This window comes from Aethalodelphis obliquidens, unplaced genomic scaffold, assembly GCF_003676395.1.
Source record: "Aethalodelphis obliquidens isolate GAN/ISIS:26980383/991018 unplaced genomic scaffold, ASM367639v1 scaffold53, whole genome shotgun sequence".
Lineage (NCBI taxonomy): Eukaryota > Metazoa > Chordata > Mammalia > Artiodactyla > Delphinidae > Aethalodelphis > Aethalodelphis obliquidens.
The window spans coordinates 13,017,822-13,031,981 of NW_020837997.1; the positions used below are offsets into that span (position 1 = coordinate 13,017,822).

The 14,160-nt window shown below is 58.1% G+C and overlaps 2 protein-coding genes across 2 annotated transcripts; one reads left to right on the top strand and one right to left on the bottom strand.

Annotated features, from left to right (window-relative positions):
* The first annotated feature begins 7,244 nt into the window (after positions 1–7,244).
* Positions 7,245–10,617, top strand: JSRP1 (junctional sarcoplasmic reticulum protein 1). Its single transcript, XM_027085676.1, has 6 exons — positions 7,245–7,815; positions 8,202–8,239; positions 8,385–8,514; positions 8,899–9,069; positions 9,761–9,852; positions 9,960–10,617. Exons 1-6 carry the CDS (start codon positions 7,698–7,700, stop codon positions 10,419–10,421), a joined length of 1,011 nt encoding a protein of 336 aa, XP_026941477.1. The 5' UTR covers positions 7,245–7,697; the 3' UTR covers positions 10,422–10,617.
* Positions 10,618–10,724: 107 nt separating this feature from the next.
* Positions 10,725–14,136, bottom strand: AMH (anti-Mullerian hormone). Its single transcript, XM_027085670.1, has 5 exons — positions 13,038–14,136; positions 12,339–12,481; positions 12,017–12,125; positions 11,743–11,902; positions 10,725–11,657 (listed from the first exon to the last, which is right to left on the bottom strand). The coding sequence occupies exons 1-5, from the start codon at positions 13,501–13,503 to the stop codon at positions 10,799–10,801; spliced, it is 1,737 nt and encodes a 578-aa protein (XP_026941471.1). The 5' UTR covers positions 13,504–14,136; the 3' UTR covers positions 10,725–10,798.
* Positions 14,137–14,160: the final 24 nt, after the last annotated feature.

Below are 14,160 nucleotides of genomic sequence, written 5' to 3' on the forward strand. Positions count from 1 at the left end.
GGCGGCCGCTCAGCTGACGGCGGTAACCCGGACCGGGCGGCCCGCCCCCATAGGCCCCGCCTCCCTATAAACCCCGCCCCTTCACCCCTAGACGCCGCGTTTCCCTGACAACGCCAGACAGCCCAATGGAAACGCAGACAACGGCTTCCGGGCCGCTCGCCGCGACCCCTCCAGCTCAGGGCTCTTCCCTCTCATAGGTCAGTGACCTCCGGAACTCCACCTACTTCCTCGTTCCGGTTGTAACCACGCCCCCAAGCGCTCCCTCCCTGGCCCGCCCCTCAGTTAAGTGACAGGTGTGGGCGGGCCCATCCGTGGGCGGGGCCTGCTATGGGCGGGGCGCCCACGTGGAGCTTCCCAGGGTGGTTCCTGGAGAAGGACCCAGCTCCGCCCTTTCTGATTCTAAAAGCTGACGGTGTCAGAGAACTTCCAAAACCGACTCTACGGCGAACCGATCCTGAGTCTCCTGCACATCTCACAAAATCCTGTGATATGGACAGGACAGGGATTAACATGGCCACGTGGAAAAACTGAGGCCCAGAACTAGGACTTCAACACAGTCTTTCATTCAACGAACTTTATTGACAGCCTACTATGTGCCAGGCCTGACCAGTGAATGAGATACACTTGGTTCCTGCCACCGTGATCCACCATAAAGAGAGTAAAAAAGCAAGCCACAAACTGGGGTAAGATATTAGCAATACATATATCTGACAAAGGACTTATATCCACAATACAGTTAAACAGAAAATAAAGCAGAACCAAACAAAAGTTCCTACAAATCGCAAAGAAAAACACAAACCAGTTAAAACATGGCAAAAGATTGTGAATATGCATTTCACAAAAGAAGATATCCAGGGCTTCCCTGGTGGCGCAGTGAGAGTCCGCCTGCCGATGCAGGGGACACGGGTTCATGCCCGGGTCCGGGAGGATCCCACATGCCGCGGAGCGGCTGGGCCTGTGAGCCATGGCCGCTGAGCCGGCGCGTCCGGAGCCTGTGCTCTGCAATGGCCAATAGACTGCTGTATCTCAGTTATGAGGGAAAAGTAAATTTAAACCACACTGAAATATTTCTGTACCCCCATAAAAATGGCTAAAATTAGAAAGGTTGCCAATTTCAAGTGTGGCAAGGATGTGGAGCAACTGCAACTCCCCTGTCTTACATTTCAGGTAGGAATGTAAAACTAAACAGCTACACTGGAAGCCTTTGTAGTGGAAGCACAGAGTTAACCACTAGACTACCAGGGAAATCCCCTGGCTGTATCTTTTAAAGCTAATATATGTATGCCCTTTGACCCAGCAACTCTACTACTGTACCCAACAAGAATGCATAAATACATCCACCAAAGACTTGGATAAGAATGTTCACAGCAGCCGTATTTATATTAGCCCAAAACTCAAAATGATCCAAATGTCCATTGACATAAAATGGATATATAACTCCTGTGGTATATCCAACAACGGAATACTATGCAGCAACAAAAAAGAACAAATCACTGGGACTTCTCTGGTGGCACAGTGGCTAAGAATCTGCCTGCCAATGCAGGGGGCACGGGTTCGAGCCCTGGTCTGGGAAGATCCCACATGCCGCAGAGCAACTAAGCCCGTGCGCCACAACTACTGATCCTGTGCTCTAGCGCCTACAAGCCACAACCACTGAGCCTGTGCACCTGGAGCCCGTGCTCCACAACAAGTGAAGCCACCGCAATGAGAAGCCCACACACCACAGCAAAGAGTAGCCCCCACTCGCCGCAACTAGAAAAAGCCTGCTTCACCAGTGAAACAGTAACAGTTGCTATTAACCGAAAAAAAAAGAAAGAGAAAAAGGCCGTGCACAGCAACAAAGACCCAATGCAGGCAAAAATAAATAAATAAAAATTTATAAGAAAAAAAGAACAAATTACTAATACACAGAACAAAGTAGATGAATTACACAGACACAATGGTGAACACAAAAGAGTGTACACAGTGTGGTTCTATTGCCATGATGTCCAATTGCAGGCAAAATTAATCTATGGTGATACAATTAAGTAACATCATAAGTTACACAACTATACAAGAAAGAACTGGAAACTGGATAAATAAATTCAATAAAAAATTGGTAGACATGTGAAGAAGCAAGAAAATGTAACTTATGAACAAGAGAACAAAAGGGATGAATAGAAATGGACCCTGGGGACTTCCCTGGTGGTCCAGTGGTTAAGACTCTGTTCTTCCACTGCAGGGGGCTCAGGTTTGAAGATCGGGGAACGAAGATCCCACATACTGCTCAGCATGACCAAAAAAAGAGAAATGGACCCTGAAATAACAGAGAGACAAGAATAAGCAAAGATTATACTATAGCTACTACAAATACACTCAAAGATTGAAAAGAAAACATGTACACAATAAAGAGAGAAAAAGGAAGATTTAAAAAATAAACCAAGGAACTTGTAGACTGAAAAAGTACAACATATGAAAAATATTCATTACATGGAATTAATAACAGATTAGACATTGAGGAAGAAAAGATTAGTGAAATTAAAGACTTAAAAGCTATCTAAAATGAAGCACACAGAGAGCAAAAACGCTTACAAGATGAACAGAACCTCAGTGACCTGTAGAACAATATCAAGTAATCTAATATACATAACTGGAGTCCTAGAAAGAAGGAGAGAGAAGAAGGACAAACAAAAAAACAAAGAATGAGGCTTCCCTGGTGGTGCAGTGGTTAAGAATCCACCTGCCAATGCAGGGGACACGGGTTCGAGCCCTGGTCCAGGCAGATCCCACGTGCCGTGGAGCAACTAAGCCTGTGCGTCACAACTACTGAGCCTGCACTCTAGAGCCCGTGAGCCACAACTACTGAGCCCACGTGCCACAACTACTGAAGCCCGCGTGCCTACAGCCCATGCTCCAAAATGAGAAGCCACTGCAATGAGAAGCCCGTGCACAGTAACAAAGAGTAGCCCCCGCTCACCGCAACTAGAGAAAGCCCACTCACAGCAACGAAGCCCCAACACAGCCAAAAATAAATAAATAAATAAATTTATTTTCAAAAAAATCAGAGAATGAATGGCCACAAAGTTTCCAAATATAGTAACTATAAAACCACAATCTAAGAAGCTCAATGAATCCCAGAGGAGATAAACACAGAGAAAAGCACAACCAAGCACATTATAAATTAAAGTGTTGGAAATCAGAGATAAAGTGGGAATTCCCTGGTGGTCTGGTGCTTAGGACTCTGAGCTTCCACTGCAGGGGGCCTGGGTTCTATCCCTGGTCGGGGAACTAAGACCCCACAAGCCGTGCGCAGCATGCGGGATCTTAGTTCCCCGACCAGGGATTGAACCCAGACCCCCTGCAGTGGAAGCGCCGAGTCTTAACCACTGGACCACCAGGGAAGTCCCAGGCAATACCTATTTTCAGATAAATAAAAGCTGAGTGAATGTGTGGCCAGTAGACATACAATAAAAGAAATGTTTTCATTCCTAGGTTTTGGCACCAAAAAAAAAAAAAAAAAGAAAGAAAGAAAGAAAAAGAAAATTAAAAAGAAAGGAATGTTAAAGGAAGTTCTTTGGAAAGAAGGAAATGTTACCAGAGATTTGGATCTATGCAATGGAATGAAGAACACAAGAAATTTACAAAATGTGGTTAATGCAATTTTTTTGTTTTTTAATTTGGCTGTGCCAGGTCTTAGTTGCAGCATGCAGGCTCTTCTATTTCCCTGACCAGGGATCGAACCCAGGCCCCCTGCGTTGGGAGTGCAGAGCCTTATCCACTGGACCATCAGGGAAGTCCCAATATAATTATTTCTTTTTCTTTTTTTTTTTAAATAGTCTCTTCCTTACTGCATTCAGGGTTTTTTTTTTAATTAATTTATTTTTTATTTATTTATTTTTGGCTGCGTTGGGTCTTCATTGCTTTGCGCGGGCTTTCTCTAGTTGCGGTGAGTGGGGGCTACTCTTTGTTTCCCTGCACGGGCTTCTCATTGCAGTGGCTTCTCATTTTGGAACATGGGCTGTAGGCGCACGGGCTTCAGTAATTGTGGCTTGTGGGCTCTAGAGCTCAGGCTCAGTAGTTGTGGCACGCGGGCTCAGTAGTTGTGGTGCACGGGCTCAGTAGTTGTGGTTTGTGGGCTCTAGAGCACAGGCTCAGTAGTTGTGGTGCATGGGCTTAGTTGCCCCGCGGCATGTGGGATCTTCCCAGACCAGGGATCGAACCCGTGTCCCCTACATTGGCAGGCGGATTCTTAACCGCTGTGCCACCAGAGAAGCCCTATAATTATTTCTTAATGTCTTCAGATGATAATTCCCTTTTAAAGAAAAACTAACAGCAATGTGCTATGAGATTTATTTTACAACATATTTGAAGTAAAGCAATAGTATATACAGAATGGGAGGTGGAAATGGAAATGGAAGCTTGTAAGGGTCTTACAGGATGTGTGAAGCAGTATGTTTTAACCCTAGTCATATTCAGAGACAGAAAGTAGAATGGTGGGGGCCAGGAGCTGGGGGAGGGGTGGAGAGTCAGTGTTTCATGGGGACAGAGCTTCAGTTTGGGAAGATGAGAAAGTTCTGGAGATGGATGGTGGGGATGGTTGCCCAACGGTGTAAAGGTACTTAATGCCACTGAGCTGTGCACTTAAAAATGGTTAAGATGGTGAATTTTATATTTATGTGTATTTTACCACAATTAAAAATTAATGCACAGGGCTTCCCTGGTGGCGCAGTGGTTGAGAGTCCGCCTGCCGATGCAGGGGACACAGGTTTGTGCCCCGGACTGGGAAGATCCCACATGCCGCGGAGCGGCTGGGCCCGTGAGCCATGGCCACCGAGCCTGCGCGTCCAGAGCCTGTGCTCCGCAAAAAAAAAAAAAAAAAAAATTTGCAGGAAGACAGGATCTGAACCTGCACTTGACCAAATCTCCTCCTCTCCTCCTCCTAATCCCAGCCCTGTCAGATGCAAGTGAAGGGATACACACAATGTGGTCCCTCCACACGCGGGAGCATCACTCAGCCACGAAAAGGGGTGAAGCCCCAACACTCGCTACAACGTGCATGTACCCTGAGAACATGATGCTCAGTGAGAGAAGCCAGACGCAGGACACACAGTGTGTGATTCCACTGATAGGAAACGTCCAGAACAGGCAGATCCACAGACAGAGAGAGTGGATACCTGGTTGCCAGGGGCTGGGGATAGGGGGTGACTCTGATGGGGACAGGCTTCTTTTGGGGTGATGGAATGTTCTGGAACCGGATAGAGATGATTGTGGCACAACTGTGGGAATGTACTAAATACCACTGGATTGTACACTTTACAGAGTGAATTGCACATGAACTGTATCTCAATAAGGCTGTTATTTAAGAAAATGACAAAGTAATTTCCAGTACAGCTCGGCTGGGCTGAGTGGTGTGTGTTTGATGATTGACTAAACAAAGGTGTGGATGGGTGACTAGGTGGGAGGATACAAAAGCAGCCCACAATTGAATGTAAATTGGTGCAGACACTATGGAAAACGGTATGGAGTTTCCTCAAAAAACTAAAAATAGAGTTACCGTATGTTCCAGCAATCCCGCTCCTGGGCATATATCCAGACAAAACTCTAATCCAAAGAGATACGTGAACCCCTATATTCCTAGCATCACTATTCACAATAGCCAAGACATGGAAACAACCTAAATGTCCATCGACAGAGGAATGGATAAAGAACATGTGGTACATATATACAATAGAATATTACTCAGCCATAAAAAAAGAATGAAATAATGCCATTTGCAGCAACATAGATACAACTAGAGATTATCATACTAAGTGAAGTAAGTCAGAGAAAGACAAATATATGATATCACTTAAACATGGAATCTAAAATATGACACAAATGAACTTATCTACGAAACAAAAACAGATTCACAGACATAGCGAACAGACTTGTGGTTGCCAAAGGGAAAAGGGGGGTGGGAGAGGGATGGATTGGGAGTTTGGGATTAGCAGATGCTAACTATTATATATAGGATGGATAAACAACAAGGTCCTACTATAAAGCACAGGGAACTATATTCAATATTCTGTGATAAACCACAATGGAAAAGAACATGAAAAAGAATATATATACGTATAACTGAGTCACTTTGCTGTACTGCAGAAACTAACACAACATTGTAAATCAACTATACTTCAATTAAAAGAAAAAAAAAAAAAACAGCCCACAGTTGAGCCTCACAGCCCCCCCTGGAAGGAAACGACCCGACTTTCCAGATGAGGAAACCAAGGCCTCTGAGCTGTGCCTGACCCGCGTCAGCCAGCAGAGCCTGGCTTCTTTTCGATGGCGTCATCCTCCTCCCTGAAGCCCTCCCTGATGGACCCCGGCTCCACAGGGACGTGGATGTTTAGCTGCTTCTGAGCCCGGCACGCAGCAGGTGCTCATAAAGGCGAGGTGACCACGCTTTGTGGGTGCTCCCACCCCCAGGGACCCTCTTTTCTGAGGCTGAGAGAGGAAGCAATGCTCCCAGAGTCACCGTGGCCAGCCTGGTGGTGGCTTTGTGCTCATGGGGGTGGGGCCAGTGCCTGGCCCTGCTCCGAGGTGGGGATGTGCCCCAGCAGGGACCTCAGGCCAGCCCTCCTTCCACCCCCGCAGCGGCTGAGGAGCTGATTGGCCCACCTCGCGGCCTCCAGCCACCTGCTGCTGTCTGTCTTGGGGCCACCCTCCCCATGCTCCATCCTGTCCACCAGGCCCAGCGTGGCAACAGCGGGGTAAGAGGGGCAGAGGGAGGCCTGGGCAGAGATGGTGGTCCCTGGGATCTGGGAGGGCATCCCTGAGGTCCACGGGTGTCCCCGACTCCTGTGGCTGCCCACACACACCCTTAGGGGCACCCCCTGGCCCACTGGGCCCCTTCCCCACGGCCTGCTCTGGCCCCAGGGATGGGTCACACTAACGCTGGCAGCAGAGACACTGGGGACCCCAAAGAGCAGGGCTGTGGAAGCCAACAGACGGGTTTGGCTCCAGCTCTGCACAACCTCTGGCCCACGGCTCCACCTCCAGCCTCAGTTTCTTCATCTGCCCTATGGGAGCAGAGACGGCCAGAAGAGGTGGCGACCCCAGCGTTGGGGTCCGGAGGCCCGGGACCCCTGCCCCTGCCTGCCAAGGCCAGAACCAGGCTGGTCCCGGCTGCTGGGGCTTGAGCTCCTACACCCAGGGTGTCTGGGGGGAGGCTGGGTGCCAGGAATAGGGGGCGAGGATGGTCCAAAGGGAGACCCCAGGGGGGCAAGGGCCTAGGAGGGGCTGGGCCCCACATTGGCCTGTCCTGCTGGCCTCAGGCACTGGATAAAAATAGTCGCTGGTCTCTGAGAACATGAGCCGACCCTGGAGCCAAGGGTTCCGGTTTGGGCTCTTTGCTCACCTCTGTGTGACCATGGCCAGAACCCAGCCCACTCTGGGCCCCAGCAGCCCAGCAGCCTGTCAGGAGGGGTCCTGAGGCAGGCCTGAGGGGGGCAGGGAGAGTGCCTGGCGGAGGGCTGTGGTCGTGCCCTGCGTGTGAAGCTACCGAGGAAAGGTGGCTCCAGGCAGAGGGACAAGGAAGGCGGTGTGGGGAGGTAGGGAGCCCCCTTCTCCGCAGGTCAGGCCCAGGCCCAGGCCCATACCAGGGGCTCAGCAAATGCAGGCTGCCTCCTCCCCCTCCCCCCCAAGCCGGACTCTGGACCTGCTGCTTCTCAGACGTCTCCATGACAACCAGGGCCTTGGAGGAGTTGGATGGAGGCCTGGGCAGTTGCCAAGTGGACGAGGACCTCTCTGCACTGGCTGACCCCTGCCCAGGCCGGCCCCGGGAGGACAGGGCTCAAGGTAGCCAAGAGGGTACCACAGGATGAAGCCCACGGCCCCATCCTCCTGTTGAGCCAGGTGGCTCACCTTCAGGGACCAGGACTTGGTCTCCCACACTAGACTGACTTAAACCATGCCCCCCATTTCCAACCTGTGTCCATTAGTGTGTTGGGGGTTTGTAAAGAGCCCAGAGAACACAGGTGCTGGGCCACACAGGTCGGGGTTTGAATCCCAGCTTGGCAGTGACGTGCTGTGTGCCTTCACGCAAGGCTGCCTCTGCGTCTGTCTGCTTTCTAATCTGCAGAACGGGAGCAGTCACCTGCCCCTCACCCAGCAGAACTGAGCGGAGGGTGGGATCAGCCTGGGGGTTTCCACGACTGTGACTGTCCCTCTTTTCCTGCCAACAGCGACATCCAGGCTGGCCGACTCCAGCAGCTGGCCCCGTGTGAGTAGCCAGGGCCCTGGGGTTTCAGCCCAGGGTGCCCCTAGAGTAGGGGACATGTTGGCCAAGAGGGTGCATTTCTGCAGCCCATGGGAAGGGTTTGGTCTCCCTTAGGGAAACACCCAGGATGACATGTTACTCCCCACAGGATTCTCAGGAGCCGGCAGCTGAGGGCAGCCCCGCAGGCGGTGTGGATGCTTGGCCCAAGAAAACAGAAAAGGAGCCTGTGGACAAAGTGGCCTCCGGACCGGGTAAGGAGAGGCTGAAAGCAGAAGCAAGTGGGTTTCCGGGAGGCAGGGGTGAGGTGGGGGGGGTGGGTGTGGACCAGCATGGGGGTGGGGGATCGGTCCTGGGCTGGGTCCTTGGATCGGGGGGGCAGGGTGATAGCGTGCATGGGGCTCCTGACTGGGGGGTGTCTGGGTGTCACAGGCCGTTACTCAGTGGGCTGTGGGAGCCTCTGCTAATTCATGATAACACCAGCTTAGGTGCCACTAAGCTTCAGCTAATTATCTTCTAGAATATTCTCGGCATCCCAGTGAAGCGGCCAATCCCGCAGGGCTTAGTTCCTCGGCCCAAGGCCGCACAGCCGGGCAGGGCAGAGCTGAGTTTAGCCGCGGGTCAGCCCCACGCGGCCTGCGCCCAGCCCGCACTTGCTCCCGCAGGTCCCCGGAGCCCCGCGCGGAAGAAGGCGCAGGCCGCGCCGCCCTCGCAGCCGCCGCCCACGCCCCCGGTCCTGAGCGAGGAGCTGCTCTGGGGACACCTGACGCTCAACAAGTGCCTGGTGCTCGCCTCGCTCGTGGCGCTGCTGGGCTCCGCCTTCCAGCTGTGCCGAGGTGAGCCTGCGCCGCAGCACGTGGTTACTCCCTCCCGGAAGCGCGGACAGCCCAGGGGGCGGGTCTGTGCGCTCCCACTCTAGGCCGTGCGCGCCCCCTTCCCCCCAGTATGGACCTTGTGAGTGAGGGGGGGTTCCCCCGCCCCGTGCACCTCCTGCTCAGCGACAGACTGACCTTGTGCACCCCGACGGTCGCGCCCGACTCCCTCTATCCAGGACCAGCTTTGACCCCCGCCTCCCATAGACCTTAAGAGGAGCCCTGCCCCCCCACCCCCCAGCAAGGACCTCGGTGCATCTCCCTTGCCCGGTGACCGACCCTCACTGCCCCACGACTCCCACCCCGGGCCTTGTAGGCCCGGGATGGGCGTGTGCGCCCCCGTTCGGTAGCGTGCTGCTTTCTCTGTGCGCCAGGGCGGGCGCTCCTGCGTCCCTCAGAGAAACGGGAGCATCCTTTTGCAGCCTGAATGAGGGAGGTTTGAAGGGAAGGTCATCGCAGCAGCGGAGACTCGGAACCCCTTCCCAGGGCTCGGAGGGACCCGAGCCCAGCCTCAGCGTACCCGGTGGGGTCCGGCTGGGCCCCCTTGCATGTCCCCAGGGAGAGGGGTCTCTGGGGGCAAGGGCGGGGATGGACGGTGTGCAGTGGTCGGTCCCCTGGGCCAGGCTGTTTCGCATCCCCTCCCGTCCCCTCCCAGAGGCCGTGGCGGGGGAGGCGGAAGCCCCTGCGCCTGTCCCTGAGCCGTGGGTCCTGCCAAGCTCGTCCCTGAAGGAGCCAGCGTCACCCCTGGTAAGCACTTCCTCAAGTGACCTGTCAGTGGGGCCTTCACTGGGGGAAGGGGCCTGGGCCTTGGAACTCTGTGCCGACCCCACCACCCCACACTGTCCACATTGCAGCCAAAGTCCGTGGCCTGGGCCCCCCCACTGGGATCGCTCGAGCCCCCGGCGAAGGTAGAGGAAAGGGCCGCGGTTCCCAGGAGCAGCGGGGCTGCAGGGAAGGACAAAGGGGAGTCTGAGGAGACCGCTGAGGAGGAGCGCGTGCCGCTTGCCGACCGAGGGCCCAAGGAGAGGCGGAAGAAGGCGGAGAGGCTGAGAAAGGAGAGGCCCCGGAAGGAGAGGCCACAGAAGGAGGAGAGACCGAGGAGGGAGAGACCCCGGAAAGAGGAGAGGCCGCGGGCTGCCGGGGAGGCCCTACACCGACGCTGGGAGGCGCGCGAAGGGGGCCATCGGGCATGGGCGGGAGAGTCCAGAGACCCCGAGCATAGGAAGAGGCAGGCCTGGGCCTCCCCGCGGCGCCCCGATGAGGAAGACCGGCCTCCCGGCCGCCAGAAGCACCACGTGGGCAAGGGGCGGGACTGAGCCAGACCTGGGTCCTGCGCGGGGGTCCCTGAACCTCTGCTCGACCGCCCCGCAGTTCCAGCAAATAAAGCGAGCGCTGTGGTCCCCCTCATCGCCTGCTCCTTTGTGCCTGGACTCCAGAACCTGCCCGGGGCCTGAGTGACAGGGATGGGGAGCTTTAGGCGGCTGTAGGGGGGGGGGGGGCGGGGGCGGGGTCAGGGAGGCAGTGGGTGCCAACGGGGAGGACGCGGCCCTGCCTGCCAGAGGAGAAATGGGGGAAGGAGGCCTCCGCCTGTCCCCAGACATGCACGGACACCCCAACCGCGTGCTTTCTGGTCTTTATTGGGAGCGATGAAGGGGTCCGAATAAATATGGGCCGGCCGGAGCACGGCGCGGGGTCACCGGCAGCCGCACTCGGTGGCCACCATGTTGGGCACGTGGTGCGCGCTGATGCGCTCCTCGGACAGGCTGATGAGGAGCTTGCCGGCGTAGGCCGTGGGCACGCAGCAGGGCGGGCGCGCCAGGGCGGCGCCGCGGGCCTGCATCTTCAGCAGGAGCACCACGTGGTTGCCGTACCGCGGGTTGCGGTCCGATTGCGGCCAGCCGCACGCGCCCTGGCAGTTGTTGGCCTGGTACGTCTCCGGGATGAGCACCGAGCGCTCGGCGCGGAGGTCCACGCTCAGCTCGCGCAGCCCGCACGGCCCGTCGGTGGCCGCGGCGCCGGCGCTGCGCTGCGCCCGTGCCGACCCGCTCCGCTCCCGCCCGCGCCACTCGGCGCGCAGGCCCTGCAGCGCTTTCAGCAGCAGCAGCGCGCGCAGCGGACCGCCGGGGCCGACCGGGTTCCCCGGGCACAGCGCCAGTAGGCGTGCCAGCAGCGGGGTGGTGGCGGGCGGCAGCCCCGGGAGGCCGCGCAGTTCCGCGGCCGCCGCCTGAAGCTCGGCGGCTACCCGGCGCGCTAGGCCCGCGGCCCACAGCGCGGACGCCGGACCCTGCAGTGGCGCGGGGACCCCGGGGGTGGCTGCCGTGGGCGGCAGCAGCAGCAGCAGCGGCTCCTCGCCGTCGAGCAGGCGCTCCAGCGCCGCGGGGTCCGACAGGTTGACCTGGCCCTGCGGGAAACCGGTCAGCGAGCCCGGGTCCAGGGCCAGACGCGGCGGCGAGGCTCGGGACGCGGGTCCCCGCAGCGCGCGCACCAGGCGCGTGAGCGTCTCCAGGAAGGGATCGGCGCTGGGTGGCGCCTCCTCGGGCTCTGGGGACGGCCTGGACGGCAGAGTGGGGGATCGTGAGGGCGCAAGGCTGCGCCGCCCCCCACTCCCCGCGCCCCCAGGGCCGGGCCCGCGCGCACCTGGGCTGCGGGAAGGGCACCGAGTCCAGCTGGCCGTGCGCGGGCATCGGCGTGGGACCCCGCGGCGGCAGCAGGAGCAGCGCCGGGGTCATCCGTGTGAAGCAGCGGGAGTCGGCGCCGAACAGCAGCGCCTGCAGCTGGGCGGTGCTCAGTGGCGCACCTGCGACGGGAGGCGCGTGCGCGGCGCTGCTTCAGCGCCGGAGGTCTGGGGGTCGAGGACAGCCGTCCCCACCACGCTCCGCAGCATCCCTGTCCCTGTCTGGGCGAGACCTACCGTTTCCGCGGCGCCGCAGGGTCAGGGCGAGCCCAGGCCCGCGCCAGGCCGCCTCGGGGCGTCCCACAACCAAGGGCAGGTAGCTGGAGTCCCGGCTCAGGCAGAAGCTCTGCGGAAATGGGGGCTCAGCCAGGCAGTGGGCGCGCAGGGCGCCAGCCCTGCTCTGCCTGCTGCCCTTAGCATCCCTTCAAAATTCCAGCCTGGGCACTTGCAGCCTTTTTGTTAAACCCAGTTAAAAAAATCAACAAAACCGTAACCCCTTCCTCGCCCTGAGTGAGGGCTCCTGGTGGCCCAGGGGCAGTCCCCTTCAACTCCCTGGTACCTGGGCGCCGGGCAGCCCGGCCCCGGTGACGGTGACCTCCGGGCCAGGCCCTGGGTACAGCACCATCAGCGCCAGCTCTTCGGGGCTGGCTCCTCCAGGTGGAGGCTCCTGGAACCTCAGCGAGGGTGTCGGCTCCCATGTCACTGCGGCCAGGACAGTGGGGAAGGGGATGCCTGAGCCCCTCCCCCAAGCCTGTCCCAGTCCTGCAGGAGGGAGAGCCCCCACCCCACCCAGAGCCCCGGGGAACCTAGAGGGAGAGGCTTGACGCCCCTGGACCCCAGGTGTAGCGCTTCCTTGGGACACGGGTGGCCTGGGAGGAGTGACAGACACTGTGGGCAGTGGGGTGGAGCCCTTGGGGTCTCTTGGTCTGGGGATGTCCTGGGGTAAAGCCCTTCCTTGTAGTGTGTCTGAGGCCAGCGGTCCCTGGGGACAGGCCCCCTGGGCAGCCTGGTCAGGGAGTGGGGGGAGGGGCCCTCCTCGCTGGACCTTCAGGCTGTGCTGGCCCTGCCCCCTGTGGCTCCAAGGTCGGAGGAGAGGGGACCCTCCCCAGGCACTGCAGGAGGACTTGCTGCCCCAGGCAGGGCAAAGATAAGATCACCCACCTCTGTGGCCATCAGCCTCCACTTCCCAAGGGTTCTCCCACCCCGGGGCACCAGAGCCGGCCCCCCGCCCAGGCCCCTGGGTTAGGGCCCCACGTACCTTCCTCCAAGTGCAGGACCACCAGCCGCCGCCCCCCGGGCCCCCCAAGCCATGCCTGCAGCTGCTGCAGATGGGGCAGGGTGGGCTGCCCGTCTCTCGGGGGGCAGATTGCAAAGGTGGCCAGGTCCCGGGGCCCCCAGTGGGCGCGCCGCACAGCCTCTAGGAACGCCCGCTCGTAGCCGCTCAGGGCCCCCACCACCCGCAGGGGAGCACTGCTCCTGTTGCCACCCCCATCCAGGGTCACCAGGCACAGGGGGTCCCGAGGGCTGCCTGGTGGCCAGACGCCAGGGGGTGGCCAGTCCCAGTCTTGGTGCAAGATGAGCCCTCCGCCTCCGCCGCCTGGGGTTGGCTCCCTGGGCAGGGCCGGGGTGCTGGGGACCTCTCCCCTGAGGGTCCTGGCCCCCAGCAGGGCCCCCATTGCCAACAGCACCAGGGCCAGCTGAGAGAGAGGTGGACCCTGCATCATGGGAGCTTGGAGGGGCCGGGCTGCCCCAGCTTATATGGGGGAGCAAGAATGTTTGTGCCAGAAGGCGGCCCCTATCTCCTTCAGGGATGTGACCTTGGGGGCCAGTGCCCGCTGTGAGCCCGGGCAGGCCGGCAGCCTCCTCAAAGCCCCTTCTGTTCCGGCTCAGCTGCCTATCTATCTTCTTCTCACCAGTGCTACAAAGTGTGGCCTGTGACCCATTTGTCAAAATGTCCTTGACAAGTTTTCCCCTTTAGAGCAGGAGCAGGAATGTGAGCAGGGAGTGTGTGGCCCAAACGATCAACAATTTGGGGGGTGGAGGGTGCTGGAGGAGGGCAGAGGGCAGAGCCCCTGCCCCACGGGACCACTGGGTGGGGGGGCGAACCCCCACACCCACTGCACGCTCGCTCACCACGCCTTCGGGGCCCACAGAGACCCCCAAGGAGAGCGAGCAGCCTTTGCTCTGCTCTCCTCCCAGAGGGCGACCCCAGACCCACTGCTGGCCAGCAGGGTCTGTCCTCACCCAGCAGCCTCCAGGGCACAGCATTGCCAGCGGCCACCCCCTGGGATCCTGGTGGGGCCCCGACCCTGAGCCACCCCCATAGGTGGCAGAGGGCAGCCATGCGTGTTCACCCACAGCGAGTGGGTGCTTCCCGCCCA

Coding starts and splice junctions, on each gene's coding strand:
- JSRP1 (XM_027085676.1), top strand. CDS start 7,698: ATGACAACCAGGGCCTTGGAGGAGTTGGATGGAGGCCTGGGCAGTTGC. Junction 8,240..8,384: donor ACTCCAGCAGCTGGCCCCGT/GTGAGTAGCCAG, acceptor TACTCCCCACAG/GATTCTCAGGAGCCGGCAGC. Junction 9,070..9,760: donor CGCCTTCCAGCTGTGCCGAG/GTGAGCCTGCGC, acceptor GTCCCCTCCCAG/AGGCCGTGGCGGGGGAGGCG.
- AMH (XM_027085670.1), bottom strand. CDS start 13,503: ATGATGCAGGGTCCACCTCTCTCTCAGCTGGCCCTGGTGCTGTTGGCA. Junction 12,126..12,338: donor CCGGGCTGCCCGGCGCCCAG/GTACCAGGGAGT, acceptor CCATTTCCGCAG/AGCTTCTGCCTGAGCCGGGA. Junction 11,903..12,016: donor CCTGCGGCGCCGCGGAAACG/GTAGGTCTCGCC, acceptor CTCCCGTCGCAG/GTGCGCCACTGAGCACCGCC.